Source organism: Plectropomus leopardus, chromosome 18 (genome assembly GCF_026936395.1).
Source record: "Plectropomus leopardus strain MGB_pleo_1.0 chromosome 18, ASM2693639v1, whole genome shotgun sequence".
Lineage (NCBI taxonomy): Eukaryota > Metazoa > Chordata > Actinopteri > Perciformes > Serranidae > Plectropomus > Plectropomus leopardus.
Window position 1 is genome coordinate 21434162 of NC_142193.1, and position 23819 is coordinate 21457980.

Consider the following 23819-nt stretch of genomic DNA (forward strand, 5'->3'; position numbering starts at 1 on the left):
GTGGCAAATGGAACCAAATTAGCACTACTGCTGCTTTTCCACTACATGTTTCAGCATGGCTCTACTCAACTCGACTCACTCTTTTTTTTGTTTATTAGTTATTCATAACTATGTTCTGTTTAGTGTATAATCACCTGAAAAGAAGAATTGTTATGTTTTTGTGACTTTAGAATGAGCTTTTTATATTTATAAACGGAGCAGGTCCTCTTCCTTGGAGTCCTCCATGATGTTTCTACTGTAGCCCAGAACGGACAAACCAAACATTGTCTTTAAATCAGTCCATTTGTGTTTTCATGTCTGCCACCGTAGTTCTTTTACACGCTAGGCGCAAGAGAGAAGTTTTAATTTTGTAGTCTCACAGCTAGATGCCACTAAATCCTACAGACAGTACCTTTAAAACACTGATTGATTGATGGATAGATTAATGTTTTTGTTTTGAACATGTGAAATACGACAAAAAGAGTCACAGACATAATAAATTATATCCACAAATTGCCTTAATTTACATTATACGTATTTAACCTTCCCCCTTAATAATAAAATTCTCATGAATTACTCCCTTATAGAAATCCTAATCGTGTCATACATGTATCGGCGTACACATATGCACACCTATATATAAATGTTTACAATTCTTTTAATACCTCTGATATACTGAGTGGTCAGAGAGAATTGTCGCTAGAATTAACACTTGCGTGACTCCGGCACAATTTTGCCATTTTTTTTTACTGCCAAGCTTCCTTAAATAGTTTCTGCAAGATTTAAAAGAACGGCAGCCAGCAAAAAAAACACTTCATACACTACACAGTACAACTGAGGAAGTGGAGACGTTGGTCTTTTGGGTTGCTGCTTACAGGATCCAATGAGTGCTGAGATGAAGGTGATATCCAGGCAGTTTCATGCAGCGCCGCTATGGTGTGCAGCTCTACCTACTCTGAGGAAGCACTGTGTGAAGTGCAGAACAAATAGAGAAAAGAACCTGATGCCAAAAGTGAGTCAAGTTGAGTCGAATCATGCAGTGAAAATGAGGGACACACACCAAGACATAATGTGATAAAGTTATGTCCAGTCAAGACTACAAACTGAGGCATGTCCAGATCTCTAGAGGTAATATCAACTCCGCTGAATTGAAATTGCAAACCACTACTGAGCCGGCGATTCTCAAAGCTTTTGGTTTCTGCTTGCTGGCAGCTCTGGCAAATATCAGGTTGGTGCATCTGCATTCATATGGATCTTTCCTCTCTCCAGGCAACATTTAAGAGGTACCAGATGGAGCACAAAATGAAGCAGGAATCTCTGGAGAGATCCCAGTCAGACCTCAAGAAGCTGAGGAGGAAGAGTCAAGGCAAGAACGCCAACAAGTATGAAAGCAAAGAGAGCGAGGTGAGATGGACGGACATGAAACACATCATAAATGGATGCTCTTTCTTTGACACACAGGCGCCTTCCAATGTGCATAGACATAATTACAGACACTCACACTCATTCACAAACCTCGACACCTGAGACTCACCGTGTCAAAGCCACTGTAACAGTAGTTGGGGACAATGTGTGAAGTGTCTGCTCTGTGCAGCCATGCAGGACAAGATCTGTGTTTGTTGTTGGCTTTTTTTGTGCCTTCACCGAATACACTCACATGCAATCATTTCCTTGCTCCACCCGCATGCTCTTTGAAGAAAGTAGACATACACACACACACACACGTACAAAACAAGCAACCAAACAAGAGTGACTGTTAAAAATTGACCAGGGTGGCCGGGTGTAAACTCCTGTATCTAAAGCTGAACAGTTATTTGCAGAGAGAGTGCTGCACCCTCCATGTGTAAAATGAGCCTTCCCATTCATAGCAACACTTTGTTTCAATGTCAAACATAGAGGAGAAAATATGAATCCATGTCGACGGGTGAGACATGTTTGTTTAGTGCAGAAGTAGCAGGATAGGCTGATGTGGCTCAGTGCTTGGTTCAATGCTTCGAAGAGTCTCTTAACAAAGTACTACACTGCAATATGTCTTCAGCTTACATTGGTCTCACTATTTTGTCGTCCCTGTAATTTACATAGATATTTATTTATGCATCCGATCTTTTATCCCAATTCCTTTTGTAATATGTATTATTTAAAATAAGTTGTTATTATTTTATCACAGTCACCACAGGTGTTTTACCTGAGACGGTTAATCACAGGAATGTTAAGTCATTACACCCAGTTATGTTATTGTTATTACATGGTGCCACCACACCCTGACAGTGACTCTGCAGACTGATAATTGCAGGAGAGTTGAATCTCAAAGCTGCGACCCTGACAACACAGCAGCCTCAGATCTTACATAATGTCCCTACCATCGATCCAGTCAGGCAGCCTGTTTTTGTGTGTGTGTGTGTGTGTGTGTGTGTGTGTGTGTGTGTGTGTGTGTGTGTGTGTGTGTGTGTGAGTGTGTGTGTGTGAGTGAGTGTGTGTGTGTGTGTGTGTGTGTGTGTGTGTGTGTGTGTGTGTGTGAGAGAGAATGTTTTAAGCGTTTGTGTATTCTGTCAACATGGCCCACACAACCCCAAGCCTGGCAAAGTTAAGTAAGAGATAGATAGAGAGGGAAAAACCAAAAAGGAGTTATATGAGGAATTATATTACCAGTATAGTTTTATTGCAGCCTCTTTATCAGTGATACTCAACATAAGTCCCATGTTCCGAATCTGGTCTGCTGTAAGGTGCTGGATTGCCTGCTGACCATTAATTCACAATGAAAATAACTGGATTCACTCTGGGATTTTTTTGTATTTTTAAATAAGTTGTCAGAGTGAAAATAGAGCTTTTTTATATATTACAAAAAAAAAGTACCAGACCCCCAACATAGGTCAAGGCTAAGCCACAGGTGTCCTCAAATCCTAGAAATGCCCCTACGCATACCTGACCTTTATGGGGCTGCTGCGACTTATGTCCCTTATGTCTTTCGTTCTTCTGTTTTCTCGTTCCTCGACACTCCTTTACCACTTCATTTCTATTCCTCCTTCACTTTCTTCTGTGCACTCTTTACTTCTTACCTCTCCTCTCTCCCTCACCTTCCCACCAAGCCACACGTCCGAACATTCACTGCTGAGCTCACTTATCTGATATAAGGCCAGGTTTTAGGATTTAGACACCAGCAGACACACAGATGGGCCAGATAGACAGACAGATAGACAGACAGGGTGTCAGGGGCTTAGAGGCAGGAGTTTACAGCAGCACATAATTCAGCAGACACCAAAGACACTTCAAAGCCAACAAACGATCCGTCTGAAGGCAGAGAAGGGATTTTTTGGAAAGAAAGTGAGAGTGCTGTCACAGCTGTCAAACAATTGATTAAAGGGCTCTTCAAAACAAAGTGAGCACAAGCTTTACTCTTTGTACACAACATAAACAAAGAATGAGATGTGTATCAATGCTCTTATGTGTCAAAAAGAGAAGTGATTTATTTTTGAAGCAGTGTGTAGTGTGTTTTTCTCTTTGTTGCAACCCCTTTTACCTATAGTAAGACATATAGGTTGTCCATAGCAACAGGCTCGCTGCAGTGTTGACAGATGTAAAGTGATTAGGAGTGTGTGTGTGTGTTTGTGTGTGTGTGTGTATATATGCGGTTGTGGAAATAGCATTTCATGCTCCCTGTTTTTTTCCTTCATCCACTTGTTAGTGGAAATTATTCCGCCTACCTCTACAGCTCTGGAAAGGTGTTCACTATCTCTTTTCCTCTTTTTCTGTCACTCCCTTAATTCTATTCCATTCACATTATCTTTATTGGCATACAATGTGACGGTATTTCTTGCCAAAACAAAACACTAGAATAGATAAAAAAATAATTGAAGGCACTTAAAATTCAGGTGACACATTTGGTAGATAATTTAGAGGGCAGTGATGAAACTGTAATTACCCTGTGAAACATTTCAATTAGTTAGATGACTGCATGTGATGAATACATATTTGCCAATCTGTTCTGTTCTGCTGTTTTCGTAAAAATCAGTTGGTCCATCGGAAACAGTGTTAAATATTAAAGGAATGCTTCACCACCTCAATGATCACTTGTATATCAATAACTCACTCCATGTAATGTTTAATACATAGAGAAATTATTGTTTTTCTCGCATGCCCTCTGCATGCACCGGTCTGTCGTGGTGAAGAGGGAGCTGAGCCGAAAGGCAAAGCTCTCGATTTACCGGTCGATCTTCATTCCCACCCTCACCTATGGTCACGAGCTTTGGGTAGTGACCGAAAGAACAAGATCGCGGGTACAAGGGGCCGAAATGAGTTTTCTCCGTAGGGTGGCTGGGCTCTCCCTTAGAGATAGGGTGAGAAGCTCGGTCATCCGGGAGGAGCTCGGAGTAGAGCCTCTGCTCCTCCGCGTTGAGAAGAGCCAGATGAGGTGGCTCGGGCATCTAATTAGGATGCCTCCAGGACGCCTCCCTGGTGAGGTGTTCAGGGCACATCCCACCGGTAGGAGGCCCCGGGGAAGACCCAGGACACGCTGGAGAGACTACGTCTCACAGCTGGCCTGGGAACGCCTCGGGGTCCCTCGGGAAGAGCTGGACGAAGTGGGAGAGGGAAGTCTGGGTTTCCCTGCTTAGGCTGCTGCCCCCGTGACCCGACCCCGGATAAGCGGAAGAAAATGGATGGATGGATGGATGGATGGATGGATGGATGGATGGATGGATGGATGGCCCTCTAGTGAAAGAAGAATCTGAAAACGAAGAATGTTTTTTTTTTAAATTTGTAGATTCATACACACTGTTGAAAAAACCTTTTATTAGACAGGTGCATAGGAGGAAACTGTCCATAGATGAGAAAAAAAGAGAATTCACAAACACTGTCCTATTTCTTGCCAAAAGAAAATAAATTATTTATCAGACCTTTGTCAGATTAAATTTACTTCCCAAATGTAAAGTTAAACTTGCTCTCTTCAAAGTCAGACTCCATTGACAAAAACACAAATTTTATCTTGCTGATCACGGGAACTACTGCTCTACAGCTACGCGTCTGGCAGGTCAGTCAGTTTTTATCCCAAATTCCATTCAACAAATTCAAATACTTTCTGGAAATCAACAAATTAAAATTATGCTTTAGATTTGTTTTGAACAACATCAAAGGTCAGTTCAAGTTTTCAGTATGTCTGTGGTCTATTATATGACAGTTTCTCATAGTCCTAGTTTAAGATATTTCATAATCATGTATTGATTATGTTGCAGTAAAGTTCGCCCTAAAAGCAGCAGGGTGAGATTACAGGATGTTATTGGAAAAAAACAAAGGCGGCAAAAGGGAAATAAAGGAAAAGCAACTGGGCATTAATGAGAGGAAGAGTGCTATTTCTGTTTTTATTTGTGTAGGAGTGTGTGTGTGTGTTCACTTGAGAAATTTGCATCTGCTTGCTTGTTGACATCCTGCCGCAAAGATACGCCTGTTATCATGAATGAGATATCAACAACTCTTAATGGACAGGTTCATGTTAGGACTTCCTGGCAGCGGAGACAGACAGATTCGGTCAGGCAGACAGACAGCGCTGTCTCTGCTGAGGGGAACTTGAGTTTTTGTCACTCAGTGCACTCACAGGTCATGTTGGTTATGTTTTTGATATTCTTTCTGACTGAAGTAATTCAGCAGTATTGTTATTTCTGTATGAGTTGTGAGGGCATGTTTTTACTCTGGAGTTTTTACACCCAGAGGAACAGTTATACAAACATTTTGTTGAAGTAATCAAATGGGAATTCAGCATTTTAATGATCTTTTTATTTTTTTTTTTGCATTCCACATTAACTTGGTTTAACTTCCCAACATTACCCTACCAAATGGCTGCCACATTGCATGTTTTTCTGGGTTTTTCCGTCCCTTTCACACCCAAATCAAAAACACCTATTTTTTTGTAGTGTTATTTATCTATCTAGATTTTCTTGGTGGGAGTTGTCTGCCTTCTCTTGAATATAATAGCTCTAGATGACACTCGAGTTGTGCTCAAAGCGCCAAAAAAAACCCATGAAAAACTCAACAGCAATAAACAGGTCATGATTTCTGTAAAGATATTGCTGTTGAGTTTTTCAAATGTATTTTTTGGTGCTTTGAGCATAAGTCGAGTACCATTTAGATCCATTATATTTTATAGAAGGCAGACATCTCTATGGCCGATATCTCCAACACTTAACAACTCACACCAAAACGATTTAGACTGATAAATAGCACTACAGTTAAGAGGGAATATTTATTTTTGATTTTGGGTGAACTGTTCCTTTCACACAGTAGATGACCTCTGTACGCAAAAATGCACTTAACTCACCGCAGCTTCCTGGTAAATAAATAGAGCCCTTAGTGGTTTAAGGCTTTATCAGAAGAAGGCGGTTGTACGAGCTGAATAGGGAGGGTGTATGGCCTTTGTAATAACAACCATTACAGGCGTGCCAACTCCAGCGACTTGGATGAGGATGAGGATGTGGATGTTACAAGTGGCTTTGGCAAGAAATGTGGGACGAAAGATTATGATAAAGGAAGTCCACTCACGCTGGTTTTTGTTATGTGTAATGTGAAAATTACACAAATTCATTGCTTAAGCCAGAATTCAAATCCAAACAGTAATTATACTCTGGTAACATTAGCAAATATTCTCACCAGGGCCATGGTAATAACCTTACATAAATAATACATTAATAAAATACATTATGTTTGCAGCTTTTTTTCTGAAATCACTCAATTCAGTCCACTCGTATCTGCATTTACCAAGAGTATTGTGTTCATTCTTGTTCACAAAATGATAATATCAAATAAACTAAGATAAAGGGGTAAACATCAAGCTTCAGTCGGTTCTAATTACTTTGTTTTTAATGGTTTTTATACTTTTGAGACAGCTGACCTCGGCTCGTGATGGATTTCTTTGTATAATCATCTGCCTCATGCACACTACTGCACGTTTCTGCATTATATAGCCTACACGTTGACATGTAGCTACATGCTAACAACACGGAAATGTAATCTTGGCATCTGATAAAAAAATTTTCTCGATTTGGATCATATTCCTGCTAGGACTTGTCTGGTTGTGAGGATTTAGAAGCTTTTATTGGTGACTTTCATGATAGAAAGTGATGTATTTCTCAGTGAAGGTAATTTGCAGTGACTGTGCAGAGATGACAAGATATGAAGCACCTGTAAACAGTTACCAGTCGGAGCAGACTGGGCTTTTTTTGGAGGGATGCTTTGAGAGACAGGTGCTGTAACTCAGACAGAACGTGAATACAGGTGTTTCAGCACAGTCAGAATGAGAAAAGTAAAGTGCTTTTGAACATTAAAGCATAAAAATGCTCTAGTAGACACCCAAAAAACAAATATAAGCATGGAAATAAGCATAAAAGGCCCTTTAAGTGATTTCAAAAAGACAGTGTGCATTCACTTTCACATGTACAAGGACACACACCAGTCTAAGATCCGGTTTGGTGACCTTCTGACCTTTTTATAATCTCAGGCTGTCAGTGTAGATAAGATTGTCCCCTCCTTCTCCTGCTGCTCCATCCTTTCACTAAATCTGTCAATACAGTAAACTCTAGTGTAATGACACCCGTCAACCTGCAAGAGAGAGATTAGGATATTCAGAAGGGAACCCTGCTCCTTTTATATTGTTTTCCCTTGTTGGGTTTTAGTACAGATCGACAGTGAAAGGGGCTAGAGGGCTTCAGCCCATGTGGTTGTGAAGATAAGACACAATATATTTGAAATGGTAGTTTGTAAGACAAACAGATGGATTCACGACAATTCAAATTGGCTTATGTATATTTATTGTAATTTTGTATTGTGTGTGTGTGTGTGTTTGTTGTCAGTGCCTGGAAACGTTGACAAACCGTCAGATGGACATGCAGTTGTTTGTCGCAGACGGCTGTAAGGAGGCTCTGCTGGAGGAGAAGAGACGCTTCTGTTTCCTGGTGGACAAACACTGCATGTTCTCCTACCAGTTCGCTTCCTTCCATGACAAGGTAAAAGTCAAAAATCAAGCTTTTCTTTGACTTAACACTTGACCTGCTATGTTGCTGTTGTGGTGTAAAACAATCTTTATGTTAATCTTAGCGTGGATCCTTAAAAAGTCTTAAAAGGCATTGAATTAATTAATCTAACAATAAGGCCTTAATTGGTATAGAAATTTCTTAAATCCATCTTTCAAAAGTCTTAAAAATGTTTGGGGAATGGAGCATAGGGTTCTATACATTGTTGTTTTTTTTTTTAAAAAAAACCTTGCATGATGTCATCCCAAAATAATTAGGATCTGATTAGGATCATCAGAACCAACACCTTTATTTTGTTTTTGGCCGGGATGCCCCGAACAGAGGATCAGCTGTCTGCTCGCTAGCTGGCGCTGCACCCTGAAAGACAGTTGAGGTGCGAATTTAATGAAAATTGGATATTTCACCAAAATTTAGTAGCACGACTGAATTTGTTACAAGGCAATGCATGCAAGTTTTTGTTCCAAACTTTCCAAACAGTATGTTGGGAATCAGTGTTTCTAGCATGCAGAGTATGCAGGTATTTTGTCATGCTTTACATGATGATAAAAGTTTGTAAAATCTGTCCCTAACTCAGAATAACTGATGTCAGTTTAAGTTTCTTTTTCTTTAATTTGGGGTATGACAAAAGTTGTTAAAAATGTAATTCTGTGTCGCATCAAAAAAGTCTCAAAAAGTCTTAAATCTAACTTCCCTTAGGCTGTAGGAACCCTAAATGTGGGCATGAAATGACAACAAGAAATATATCATAAAGATTTTTAACTTTTAAGTGTATCAGGTTATATCTTACACAGAAAATATTCAGCCATTTAAAATCTAATCAAAGTATCAGATAAAGCAATTTATTCCCAAACCCACTATCTCTCAATGCATCACGTTACCATAGTGATCAAAATGTGAGCTCCGTTTCAACAGATTACTCATGTTTTCTTTTAATATCTTTTCTTATGTCCTGCTGGACAGGCCAGAGACATGCTGACGGCAAAGCTGAGCAGCTGGCAGGACCAGTGCAACGACGCCACCAACATGCCCGACAGTGTCTTATCGATGATTGAGGGACTTCGCACGCATGTCTCCATCACACCTCTGCCCTCTCCGTCCCCGTCACGACACAGCGTGGTGAGACGGAAGAAAGAGAGGGACAAATACAGACATGTTCTCTTTTAGACGTGTGGCTGCCTTGTTGTAAAGTGTTTTATTTCTTTTGAGTGGCAGAACAGAAATTTCACCACACGTTCCCCTTATAGAGTAGATGACGTGATTTTAGAACACTTTCAAGTATAAGTTTGCATATTAATAATAAGACAATGGTGTTCTCTATCATTGGAGTTGATATAAATACTTCATCAAGAATGTTACATTATTTTTATCTTCAGAATTTAATCAAGATTAACTGGTTATTTAAGCACTATGTAGCTTAATAATACATTAAAGATATACTCTGCAGGATATTTTCGGTAGCTGTTTGGTAACACCAGTGAATAGAAAGTAAAAGCCCAACCCCAGTTTCAGTCTCGCTTGGCGTTTCGCCTCACTCTATTTGCGTTTTTCCGGTGCTGTGTCTCCTGGATGCCTGTTGCTAATGGTGGCACCTGGTTGCTATCTTGTTATAAAGCCCCACCCCACCTGAGCTCTGCGGGTGTACATGCCCATAAACATCCCAAACACAGAACTTAAGAAGAAAAGTGCAGGGAGAGGGAAGAGTCTCTGCAGAAAAATACACCACCACACACTTCTAGTGGGTCATAGGTGATGACTTGAGGGATTATTTCAGCTTGAGTTTGTTTTATTTATTTATTTTAAGGAAACTCCTGCCTAGAATATTTTAATCTAACTCCTTATGTCTTGACAACTGCAAGTCAATAATAAGTTAAAATGACTCTTAATTAGATCTTCCAATGTGTAGGATCTGTTGCTTTTACTGGTAAATTTTTGGCTTTTATGCCTTTACTTGAAAGGAAAGCTTCAGTGTGAAAGGGGAAGAGAGTGGGGCAGCAAAAGGCAGAGGCCGCAAACAAACTCGTGGCCTCTGTGGCGAGGACACAACCTCTGTACACGGGGCGCCTGCTCAATCCACTGAGCCACCGAGCATCCCCCGCCAACCATATTCTAATTCACAGTGAAAAAACATTAATTTATTTTAGGGATATTTTTCTTGCTTTAAATGTGAATAAGGTGCTAGAGTGCAGAAAAGCATCACAGTAGAGCTTGTTTGTCCCAAAACAAAGTTCCAGGGAGGATCCCCCAAACCCTGACAGAGGTCAGCCCCGAATGTCCTCAAATTCTAAACGTGTTGCTGCGGCTGGATTTGCTTCTTGTCATAGATGAGTGATGGTAGCAAACATAACTGGCAAACAAGCAATGCATTTATTACATATACTGATTTATATTATTGTTTATTTATAAACTGCCCCCTGGTCTGCTGTCATTTTAGGTTATTTGTTTAGCACTGGCTCCACACCTCTTGAATTTCCCTGTATTTTTGCATAATGAAGTCATGAAATGTGATCTGATATGCATCAAAGTTACAATAATGGACAAGCTTCTGCTGACTGAAATAGAGGCATAAGGAAATTTGCATGTTTTTGTGTATTTATTTACTTGTCTGCTTGGATATTCGAGGTCAGGTTGGTAAAAGAAAGTGAATCCTTCGTTCTAGTAACTAGTCAAACCTTATTTTACAGCATTGACCTCAACCAAATATTTTCTGAATGTGCTGATCACGTCTCTACATTGGCCATTTTCCTGCATAAAACTTTAATTATACTGATACATCAGGAACATCTTTCATGAATGACTATCGTCGGTTCATCCACAGAATCCCAACTGATTAGGTCTCTTTGGTAAACAGTTGTTTGAGTGTTATTACTTTACATAGAGTGTATTTGTCACTATCTTTTTCTTTCTACACATGCTAACATTATCATTATTTTTCTTGTGTCAGAACATGTCTGCTCCGCCGGCCCCGCCTCTGAAGGCTCAGGTCAGTCCTCTGGCTACCATTTTCACCCAGGAGAACAACAACACCCCTGTAACCAGCACCACAAACAACAGCATAGGTATGATGGCACGGAAAAGTGCTTTGGTTTTCAGGAGGCACCTTCCTCTGTGCCGTTGAGGCTTGAAGCGTGCGCTTTGTTCTGTCCCAAAACATGAATGGCCTTTATCCTCCTCAGAAACAAAACCATCTGCTTCTCTTGAATTGCGATTTTGGTAGTAATTTTGTCTTACAGTTTTGCTGCCCTGTCATTACTACATACATTCATTCCAAGATGAAATTATTAGAATAAAATTTATATTTATTTTAAAAAATGATTGTTGGTTTTAAGCCATGCTTTGGAGTTTGCAGCAACCATTAAATGGGGTGTCATGAAATTGGGTACAGATATTTAAGGAGATTCCCATCTTATGACTTTGGTGTTCCTCTGACTTTGCTTTGGTGCCACCATGAGGTTGATATATTTGAATAATATACAGTTTTTTGACAAATTCTGGATGGATTGCCGTACAATTTGGTACAGACATTCGCAGTTCCCAGACTGTGATTTGTGATCACATTGATCCACGTTGTTTTCACCAACCCTGAACTTCAGGTTGAATTTTAAATCTGTCTAGTTCTTTGTTTTATGAGCTGCAAAACTAATGACATCGGTTCTAGCTTTGCTTTGTGTTGAATTTCAATTAGCAAATGCTGCATTGATTCTCATGATCATTGTGAGCATGTGAGGTCGTTGATTTGTTCAGACTCTGAAGGCCTTTGCACACCAAGTTAATTTTTTTGTATTCATTTTTTAATCCATCATCCAACAAAACTCAGAAACCTTGTACACTGAGTCTGTTCTATTGGTTTTCAAAATTTGCAATACAAGATAAAATGAAAAGATACTCCCTTGCTTTCCTCCACTGACGTTACCTTCCAAACTCTCTGTGTCCAAATTATCTCTTCCTCTATTACATCCTCCTCCTCCTCATCACCCACCTGAATATCACTATCTGACCTGTTGAATGTGAGCTATCTGAGTTATGAAATAATGCTGTGTGCCATCTGTCTCTAAGCTTTAATAGATACTAAAAAATGCAGAAAATTGAACATGATTGACACAACGTGAGTTTGTTTTTATTTTTAAACATGTAGCAATTTGGGACAAAAAAATGCAGTCTGGGTGTGCAAAAGTCTTTCAGTCTAATGTCATATTCTCACAGTTACTCTTCATCCTCACCCTTCTTCCAGACCACGGGAACAGCGAGGATAACAATCTCGCCAGGTCTGTGTCTGTCGCCACCGGCCTCAACAATATGGTGAAGAGGCCACGTGTGCGCACCATCTTCCCCCACACTGCCGGCAACAACAGCACACTGCTCAGCTTTGACGAGGGAGAAGTCATCACCCTGCTCATCCCTGACGAGAGAGACGGGTGGATGTACGGCGAGCTGGAGAAGAATGGAAAGTGAGTCATGAATAAGGAAAGGCATGTGCACATGTACTTTACATGGAGACATGATTACATGTGTGATGCACACACTCAGCTGCTTCTCAGGTACCTTATATTTCAGGGAATATTAAGTAATTAAGAAATTATTTATTTTTATGCATGAATTTACCCAGTGGTGGAATGTAACTAAGTACATTTACTCAAGTGCTGTAATTAAGTACAAATTTGAGGTACTTGTACTTTACTTGAGTATTTTCTTTTCATGCCACTTATACTTAAACGCTACTGCATTTCAGAGGGAAATATTGCAGTTTTTACATCACTACATTTATCGTAATACCTTACTTTACAGACTAAGATTTTGCATAAAAAACACAAGTTTATGAAATATGCTTTTTTTAAAAATTAAATTACCAAACAGTTTATACGAGGACAGAAAATGAATTGCCAACTATTTTGATAAACACTCTTTTTCAATTTATTGTTTCAATAATTTTGAGTTTTTGGGGGTCTTTTTTTTCTTCTTTTTAAAACAATTTTAAGATTTTGGGTTGTTTTCAATTTCTTTTTAAGTTTTGAGTGTTGTGGTTTTTAAAACATTTTTTTTAAGTGCTTTTATTTTTCCTTTTTCTTTTTTTCTTTACAATTTTGGGGTATTGTGTTTGCTTGTTTTTTTCCAGATTTTTCTGCAGTGTGTACTCTTACTTTTAATACACGTGCTTACTTTTAATTAAGTAAACATTTTCAATGCAGAACTTTTTACTTGTATATAATATTTTCACAGTGTGGTATTAGTACTTTTACGTAAGTAAAGGATCTGAATCCTTCTTCCACCACCGCACCTACCCCGCTTTATCATCAGTTATTCCAAACATGCTTGTCATGTCCCTCCGCCCTCCTACCAGTCAGGTGATTGACATGAGATGGACCGCACTGTCCTAACTGGCCAGATGGTCCCTCGCCTGGTTGTGATGCTGACCATGTACACGTACGCACACAGCTCCAGGCTCGCCAAGTGCTGCCTGAGCTGGAGCACTTGCTGATAAGGAAATCAAAGTAAAGTATGGCCTGAGGGTGGGATGTACGATAGCGGACTGGAGTGAGGCAGAGCGAGTTCAGAGTAGCACCTGCTCTCCCACACAGACAGGCGCCAACCAAGCCCCTCCCTCCGCAGGTCTCTGATGTCTGACTTTTTAAACAGGGATTCTGATCTGAAGCTCCTGAAAGTGTGTTTTTGAATTTAAATCATTCATCAGGTTTGATCTTTATCACTATCAAGGGAAATAACCTGGCAAATGTATGTATATAAAAGTGATCAAGGGCAGAGAGGAATCATTTTTGAGCTGCTTTCAAAAGTGAGACTGCTCCTCAGTTAAACTTTGGTCCTCTTGCCTCACTGCTGCAAGCAGGGCGAGCTATAGTGCCTAAAGGCTTAAAAAGTGTATACCATCATGTTTATCAGATCACAGCGTCTGAAGAGAAGAGCTTCATGTCCTGCAGGAGCTTTGGCTTTGATGCTCTTGGGTCTCTCGCTGAGTTTCTCTCTTTGTCTTATATCAGCTTTGATAGTGTTTTCCGGCAACTCCCCTGCCAGCACCTAGCCTGATTCTGATACCAACACACACTATTGGACGGAGGGATGAATGTCAGCTAAACAGTGAGGGAAAAAGGCACTAGTATTAAATTATACAAAACGGCAACAATTGACAAATAATGGCATCTGACATGTGAGCCTGTGTGTTATTATCATGGTCACCTTTTCTACATAAATTAGATCCCACTGTTTAATAACCCAAACAGGCTTGTTAGTGTTTATCTTTCCTGTCCAGGAAAAGTCAGTAGGGGAAAGTGAACGCCGCTGGCTACTTGTGGGTTGTCCTTGAGCTTTTTTTTTTTTATCAATGCCATGTTGTTTGAGTGAACCTGTCCTGCAGCCAGCAGTGGAAACAAGCATTTGTTCTCAGTAGAAAACCTTTCCCTAAATAAATAAAAGCTGTTATTAATGAGTAATATTAAGGGAGTCAGTAAGAGTGTTTTTATCGCTGGTACATGAAGGAAACACCCATTCTCCAGGCCAAATGTGTAAATATTAACATTACTCCACTGAAAAGGCGAGGCTGACCAGCTACATACTGATTGCAGACAATCTTGTGCCATAACTGCACAATGACACACAGTCCTTGGCCTGAGCTCCTGATAGCTGTGACTCATTTTTTTATTATGCACCGTGGCCGGCGATCGCTGTGGCTGGAGGCATCATGCTTACGGTGTTTCCATCCAAATGCCTTAAGGGAATTTAGCACCAGGGGTGGATAAAGCACCTGAAAGCTGAACTTGTGTAAAAGCACAGATATTTTCACAGAAAAATACTTTGGTCAAAGTCACCTATAAGAAATTTACTTGAGTAAGTAGTTTTATGATAATTAATGTTTTGGCAGTAAAAGAACAAGTAAATGTTGGTGATAAAAAAACTTTATTTCTTTTTAGCATACACCACCTTAAAATTGAGCTACATTTAACTTGGAGAAAAACAAGGTCTTATTACAATATAAAAAATTTAAAGAAAAAAAATCCAGTTATTCTTTTCCTCCCATACTTTTTATTTAACCATTTCCCCTTTCCTTCTTCGGTTTCTTATTAGTGGGTGAAGTGTAGTGGAGTAAAAGTGAAAGTTGACAGAGATATAAATATTCAATTAAAGTCCAAATACTCCCCAAAAATCCTTATGTTCTATATTCAAAAGTACTTTGTTACATTACCGACTGTTTAGCACAAATGTTCACCTGGACAGGTGCATAGGAGGAAACTGTCCATAGATGAGAAAAAGAGCAAATTCCCACACTCTGTCCTATTACTTGCAAAAAACGTTATTATTAAGTAAATTGTTTAGTGTTGTGGCCGTCAGACTTTTATCAGGTTAAATGTACCTCCCAAACATTAAGTATGCGCTCTACAAAGCCAGACTCCATGGACAAAAACAGTCATTTTTACCTCACTACGAGAACTGCTGCTCTACCGTTGCCTCAGTCAGTTAGAATTTGGAGAAAAGTTTTGCATTTTTTGTTACATTTACAGTAAAGTCTGGAAAAATTGGGAGGTCTAATATCAGATATTTTTTGTAATTTGTGCAGTGTGGAAGTGAAGGTTAATTTAACTGCTGTTTGATTTTATTTTACATTTTATGCCGCAGCACTACCAAAGGCAGGAAGTATTATGTTTCAGGTTGTCCGTCCGTCCGTTTGTGTGTACATATGTCACTTTTCGGCCTTTCTTGTGAACTGATATCTGAATAACGCCTTGAGGGAATTTCGTCAAATTAGGCACAAATGTCCGCTTGGACTCAAGGATGGACTAATTAGACTTTGATGGTTGTAGGTCAAAGGTCACTGTGACCATGCATCTGTGTCATTCTTGTGAATGTAATAGCTTGAGAATGCCTTAAAGTAATTTTTCCAAATTTGGCACAAACGTCCATGTGGACTCAAGGATGAACTGACTTTAGTTAACCTTTTCACTCTGTCATTTAAATTAAATATGTTTTCAATCTGAAATAAACCATTTTTATCAGATCAAGGTGAGAAGTTGCTGGAGCACCTTAGTTTAATTCAATTATTTGTCTAGCTTTGTCATGTTGTCACTATGTTTTTCAACTCCTTGATAAAGTTATTTCGGTGTGTGTGTGTGTGGGGGGGGGGAACAAATGGCTGTTTGATTTCTCTTACTGAGGCCACCAGAAACCTCATAGGTCTCTGGAGTCTTGCGGAAAAAATTGACTCATTTATTAAAGCAGCGCAAAGATTCATTCAAGCCCCAAAAAACACTGATCGTGTCAGCTTAGCAGCTTTGAGAGAAGACCTTGATTCATTCAGGACATTGATTTCCTTTGCTTCTCATAAAAGATGGAATATAAACAGTCCCCGACCAACAGGGAGGATTTGCTGTCAGAGAAGATAAAATCCATCAATACAAAGGAAAAGGGGCTTTTGAAATGGTACCCTTTGATGATCTGTGTTCATGAATCAGAGGCATCCATTCACAGGGGTGTCTTTTCTGTGAGGAATTCCAGCGTTTTGCTACTATAGTTACTGTAGAAATACATCAACACAGTATATACAACAATAGAGAGAACAATAACAACTCTATAGTATCCTTAATGTGGAGCAAAAGAAGCATGTTTGTCTCTGTATCTTCTGATTAAGAGATTCTGGAGATCATTGCGTTGAGGACATAGCAGCAGAGCTCTTTCCTAATCATTTAGAGAGGCTTTCAGATTCCTGTGCAATGACAGCTGATAGGCAAGCTGGCAGTAGGAGAGACCACAGATGTAATCATCCCTAACTTGGCTTCTCTGTCTCTCTGTCTGCATCTTGCAGGAGGGGCTGGTTCCCTTCATCTTACTGCCGTGCTCTCTCCGAACCTCTCGTGAATAACAACAGGTAAGGAGACTCCACGTTCCAGCTAACGCACACGCACACACCAGCAGGTTTCATGTTGCAGCCAGCTGTATTGTTGGCAGTGTTTCCTCTAGTTACTCCTGTTAGGGTGATAACCTTTCTAATCCTATGGGGGACTCTCCCATTCCTCAACCTTTGATTCCTGCTTTGCTTAAAGGGGAACTTCAACCTGGACCCTATGTATTCTATTTTTTGTGTCAAATGATTAATGCAACAGTTTTAGAAATTGGTCCAATATTAAGAATGATCGCTGTAACTACACAGCAGTTAAAAAAAAAAAAAGAGGCTACAACACTTTAAAATCTGACCAGTTGATTTTACTTGTAAAAATCAACTGGTTGCCTTGAAAAATTTAAGTAGATAGAACTATTAGTAATAATTTATATTTTATCTATCAAACAGTTTACTTAAAATTGAGTTATATTTACTTTTTGTGAAGTTGTTGCAACTACGTTTTTGCAACTTCAGTAAACCAAGTTTACTGTGCTATATATCTGAATTCTGCTGGTTGCAAACTCTTCAGTCATATTTGTATTTTCTTGAAACATGTTAAAACAGAACTTGCAGATCTCTTAACTTCATCATTTGCAAAATCCTCTTTGTCACGATTAAATTAAGTCAGACTAACTTGGTTTACCCGAAGTTGCAAGAAATAACAAGTGAATTTCACTTGTCTTTTTTTAAGTTGCATCAACTTCGCAAATTAAGTAAATACAGCTAAATTTTAAGTAAACGTGATTAGATATAAAGTTAACAGTGAGATATTACAGTAAATGTAATTCCCAGGTGCTATTGTCAACCATTAATTTACATGCATTAAAACTGCTTGTTTTTGCAACAGAAAGGGTCATGTTGTTATTGTGAGTGTATGTGAACATTACAGAAAAAAACCCCAAAAAAGTTTCCCTTTAAATCTCACTCTATTTTCAGTCACCTCCTCAGTCATTTAGCTGTATGAAACATTTCGGTTTAAATCGTTTTGTGTTATAGAAAACATCCATGAAACCACTGATGTATTTTTTAAGGATTCACAGAGCCTATAAAAACTTTCAAGTATGTTTTGCTCATCTAAATATTGTGTAACCATCAAATCTGTGTAATTGAAATGAATCTAAAATTGGACTTTTTTTCACATAAGCCCAGCAAAATATCAGGAAACAGGATGTTTTGTGCTGATGAAAAGATTTTGCTGCTGACGAGAGAGAGAGAGAAGGTTCAGTGAGTCGACTCCAGCCTTTTCTTCAAAGAGACTAATCCCTGTCGGATTAATTTATTAGATCTTAATGTGCTGCACCTCCCACAGAGAGGCTGCCAGCCAACTGCTACAGAAAGTTTAAGTATAACCAGCGCTGGGGGACACAACAGCACGCATGCTTGTCTTTTTGTCCTCATGAGGACCCCCCACTGACCATATTTAGTTTGTACCCCAAAACCTTAATTTCAAACATCTTGCCCATGAGCCAAACATCAATTTAAAGATTAACCTTTCTATAAGAAATAGGCCTTGAAGATGGAAACACAGGCAGGAGCAAGGAGACTCATGCAAATTAGTTTAAATAGCCTCATTCACCCTTTCCTCTAGTCTTCTCCCTTTTCACTCCTCTCCTTCCACTCCATCCTTTTCCTTTTTTTATCTGTGCTATGTTTTTGTCTTTGTTTTGAACCTGTCCCCTCCCACTTGTCCACAGTGTGTCCGCTGCCCCGTACCGCAGTCGAAGCGTTGTCAACCTCCACCACCAGGACACGGAGACGGACGAGGCGACCATGGTGCTCCCCCCGGCGGACTACTGTGACAGCCCGCAGCGCATCGCCATAAAGAACAACACCAACACCACCGTCACCACAAACAACAACCACCAGCACTCCCCAACGCCCTCTGCAGCCTCCTCCTCCTCGTCTGATCACACGGTCAGTCAGTGCATTTGGTTTAAGTTTCGAGTTTAAGCCACCAATAAAATGTCCGATTCAACCTAGTACAGTTAAAAATGATTGTTCTCAGACGTTTAATCGTTTTAGAACACTTTCTCCTATCAGACCTTTCTGCAGTGCTGAAATGACACGGCCGTGACGTTGTGATAGAACTGGCAATGTGAAGCTCCGTCTCACCTGATACCTACTGTACCCTCAGCTCTGCAGCCTTATCTTGACTGCTGATGACAGTGCCTGTGTGTGTGTGTGTGTGTGTGTGTGTGTGTGTGTGTGTGTGTGTGTGTGTGTGTGTGTGTTTGTGTGTTTGTGTTGTGTGTGGTGTCAGATGAGCTTTTTATGCCTTGGAAACCTGAACACACTCTGATACACTCTCAGTGTCGGCTGACATACACAGTAAAAAATCAGTTATTGGGACTTGGAGGCAGTTTAACACTGAGTTTGCTGTTTCTACAATGTCTGTGGTGTGTATATTTCATGAGTATTTTCGTTCTCTGCTTGTACTGCTTTAAGCCTTTTTTTAAGAAATTGAAATACCTAATGTCATTTTTGAGAAGCAGTCAACAGCAGGGATTTTTCTGTTTCAATATGGAGCAAAGGTGCTAGAAAATTGCTTATTTACTGTATATACATGCAGCAAAGGTGTTGCTTACCTTCATTAAATATAAAGGTTAACTGCAAGACACCTTAACAAAGTAGATTACTTGTATTTAAAAAAACAAAATACAATCAGTTGGTTTAGAAATTCCAAATTGAAATGTTTGTCTGTGTGTGTTGGCCCACTGATGCACTGGCAGTCCTCTGTATCCAGAGGATACCCTGCCTCTCGCCCAGGGTATTTTGGGTGCTTTCCAGCCCCCAGACCCTTAACAGAACAAGTAGTTATACAAACTAGAAGGATTACTTACTTACTTTCTTAATATGAAAAGGGAAGCACAAAACCAAATAAAACAAAACAACAAAAAACATCTTGAGAAGGCTGGATTTTTAATTCTATTTAGACTGCCCAAAAAATCACTATAAAGATCCACCTTAGGCCCTTTTTATACTTGATATTAACTTGTGTTCTGGGTGATTTGATCACAAGTGCACAGAGTTAAATAAAATAGTAAACAACCACAAAGATGCATTGTAATCCAATCACCCAACCCACTTGCTGAGGTGGTCTAGGACTCATATGACCACATATCTTTTGTATTTTAAATGTTAATGTGTCCTGATGTGTCTATTTACTGACGCAGTTCTTGTTGGATTGAGTTGGAGTGTTTCGTCCATCTTTTTGCAATATGGAAGGATTCTGCTGACGAGGACATTTCCAACTGTACTGACAGAAGTGCTAATTGGACTAGCGAGCATGCTACAAAGCATTTAGCAAGTGTGGAATGAATTAACTGTGCACAGGGCAATAACGAAATCTGAATTAGAGTGGTCAGCTAGAGATGCATGATAAGCACATGTGCATACAGCGATGTGTCTTGGCTGTCTACTTGTGTTCAGATCCCAAAAAGCCTGTTAATACCAGGTATAAACAGGCTCTTAGATTAACATGGACAGAGAAACTCTGTTTGTTAAGGAAGCAAAAAGAAAGAATGTATTATAAAGGGTGCTGCAATCTTTTTGCAGTCTTATTTTCCAAAATTGCGGTCGTGACATGGTTGCAGGGGATGAAGGCAGGGGCTGAGTGGGGCACAGCTGTAAACAGGATCACCTTTGTTACAATAATCAGTGTGTTGATAAAGAGTCTCTTCTGCTGTAAAAGGCAGTGACACCGGGAGAGAAACGAGAATAGAGTCTGGGTCTGCAGTAAACACACAGCACATCTTCACCTAATTTAACAATGAAGCTTTCTGTAGCTCAGCAGCAGCTTTTCAATATGTCCATCCTATGAATGTTAACATAAAATTCTTCCTATTTGATATGCTGTTGTTATTGCAGCCATCTTCCACACCAACCTGGCTGTAGTCATTACTTTACGAGTGCTCTCCTGTTTGCATTCGATGCAAAGCATTTACCAAAGTTGCGGTTTTCCCTCTGTGAAAGCTTTTTTTGTAGTTGGCCTGTGCTGATTAAATGTAAATGTGTTGTGGTTCGTCAGGGTTAAATGCACCTGCCCTGTTTGCACGATTACTCTGCACGACATCAGACAACACGGCTTTTAAGCTCCATGTAGACTTTTAAAAACATTTCACACCTCTAAGCCATGGTGGGATGTTTGCCACATTTATGCATTTTCGCTATTTAAAATGTTTAAAACAGCTCACACTAACTATCTCTTTCTCAGAGACTCGTTAACTCTTTATTGATCCCTAACAGATAGGGGATTTAAGTTATATACTGTACATGCCATTGATTTGCATTCATATCCCATCTGGTGTAGAACTGACATATTGGAAAATGTGGTCAATATTCTGTAACTCACTGTTTTGCGAGTCAAATCAAGTCTCATGTTCCTAAATTTACATTTAATACACTTCATAAAATATGATTATTATAAATCTTTTTTATATACATGAAAGTTTTAGTCAGACACAGACCCAATCCCATGTTTTACTTTTACCCCTACCCCTCGTTTTGGACATGCATAGTCAGTATCATCGTCAACAATGGCGTTTATGTAAACAGATATGTCAGTCATGGTATTATCACAATGACATTTGCCATTCATCAATTGAAAAAAAGCACAAGATTTGTTCAAAATGTAATTTCATGCTTTTAGTTGAAAATCAAGATTATTGTTTGATTACCAGGCAGCTAGTGGTGCTCTGCAGGCTAACAATAGCAGCCTCCTGCTCCTACCCTGCGAGTCAAATCTTAGGTATCATATGCCACCAAAGGAGGGAATGTGACATGAAAATATGTCAAAATATAAGACTATAGGGATGCCCAGCAGCTCAGTTTGTAGATCGGGTGCCCGATATACAGAGGCCACGTCCTTGCCGCAGCGGCCCTGGCCCTTTGCTTCATGTCATCCCACCTCTCTTTCCCCCTTTCATGCTTAAGCTGTTCTCTCAAAAAAGGCAAAAAGCCCCCAAAAAAGAGTGATAACAAAGTAACATTAGCTAGCTAGTTAGATACCAATACATCAGCATATACAATTTCTTACGCAATGCCTGTCATGAAGAAAAGAACCATAATGCATTGAAATGACATTAAACCATGGATGGATTACTGAACTGGCCTACTGGGCACAGGCCCAGGGGTCCTGAAAATGTCACTCAAATAAGTACTTACTGTCCAGGAAGGGACTCAAAATTACCTAAAAAAAAAACAAACCAAAAACACAAGAAGACACAAAAGGACTACAAAGCAACACAAATGACCAGAAGTGATGCAAATTACACTAAAGAGGCACAAAAGAGTCTCAATATAACACAAAATTACCTCTGAGAGACCCAAGCGATTACAAAAACCACCACAAAGACTGTGTGTCTTGCTCCTGTATTGGACAGGTGGTGGAGTCTTTTGCTGATTTGTGCCCAGGGGCTCACCTTTTTTGTTTTTTTTGCTTTTGCATTTGTCTTGCCGATGATTTATCTTAAAACGCCGTTTGAATTGTGCCGCTGAAGAGCCATGTAGCCCTCGTACTTTACCCCATGCTTCTATCCCAACAAGAATCGAGACAGCCTGCCCCTAGACATGAACGCACAAAACGGCAGCGTAAGAGCTAAGTGGTAGGTGCGTAGTGTATTGGGATTGAGCCACAGTAGTGAAGTTACACAAACAAAACACACACAGCCAATGATGAGGTTATTCCGGTCAACTGTGATGTTTGACCCAGAGAGAGGTTCAATGGTCAGATGGCAAATAGAGATACTTTTCTCTTGCCTCTACAGTATTCGGTATTTACCGCTTATTTGGTCCACAGAGGCGGGCACACATACAGTCACTGGGACAACGATTACCAGGCTTCTGTGTGCGCATGTGTCTCCACTGTTGGGCCTGTCAGTCTACGTCCAGCCCTCGTCTCTCCACCACTGACGCGCCTTTATGGTCGAATTCCACTCTGGATGAACCCGATACCCAGCTGCTTCCCTCTTTCTCGTCCTCTCTTCATTCTTTACATTTCTCAATTCGTTGTTTGTCTGTTTATCTCCACATCTGCACTCTTTATCTCCATCTTCAGTGCATGCCTCTCTCTGCTCGTCCCTACTTCCATTTCCAAAGTAAAGCAGGGTCACTTCCAGGGAGGTTTATCTCACAAAAACCCCACTTTAACTCAGAAAACACACAGATGTCAGAATGAAAAAAGTTCTCAGCTGCTGCAATAATACTCTGAGTTATGTTCAGCTCAGTGTGTGAGTGGGAGGCCGAGGCTGTGTGTTGGTGTGTGCACATGCTTGTGCACATGTGTTGGGTTAATGAGGGACTTGTTGTTGCATCGTTCATGAATATTGATGTCAGTTTGAGACATGTACTTCATCAATTTTTGTGCCTCTCAGGTGATAAATATTTATTTCCTGTGCGCTGATACTGGAAGGAAGTCAGCCTAATTTTCCCATAATACTGTATGTTTTTCTATTTACTAGTCTGTAATTCTGCTCATGCTCTAAACAGAAGTGGACATTAAGCCAAAGCCAAAACATCTTTAATCCCTCAGTGCTATTTTACTTCCCATCAAACTAATTGGAGTGTTTCAGCAAAGCCTTTTTTTTTTTCACTGTTTGTCCTGAGAGCCGGGGGAGGGCCGGGGGAGGTGGCGTTACCCTGGAATGCACTGTCACCATGAGAGAAAAATGCACCCTCACTGGTTCTTTTGCTGAGGAAAAGATAACGACTCACAGGAATGAATACATTTAAAGAACGGAGACAAACAGAGAGAGAGAGAAATGTGAGAGAAATCTACAGAGAAAGTTAAAGGAGCAGAGACGCTTTTGACCTCTAAGCTGCTGTTGCTGCGTGATTTGTAATCCAAACATCTGCAGGAGGACAGATGTTGAACTCTTTATGTCCTGAGGTCGCTGGTGGAAAGTACATTTAATCCAACGCTGCACTTAAGTACAATTTTGACATACTTG

The 23819-nt window shown here is 39.9% G+C and overlaps 1 protein-coding gene across 2 annotated transcripts in view; it reads left to right on the forward strand.

Annotated features, from left to right (window-relative positions):
- The window catches only part of baiap2l1b (BAR/IMD domain containing adaptor protein 2 like 1b), a 50044-nt gene that overhangs the window by 21009 nt on the left and 5216 nt on the right, over positions 1–23819 (forward strand). For both annotated transcript variants that reach the window (XM_042504255.2, XM_042504256.2), the window contains 7 exons: positions 1249–1383; positions 7815–7967; positions 8955–9110; positions 10936–11050; positions 12223–12439; positions 16798–16860; positions 18567–18786. In XM_042504255.2, the coding sequence (XP_042360189.2) occupies positions 1249–1383; positions 7815–7967; positions 8955–9110; positions 10936–11050; positions 12223–12439; positions 16798–16860; positions 18567–18786 (1059 nt within the window). The remainder of the gene's footprint in view (positions 1–1248; positions 1384–7814; positions 7968–8954; positions 9111–10935; positions 11051–12222; positions 12440–16797; positions 16861–18566; positions 18787–23819) is intronic.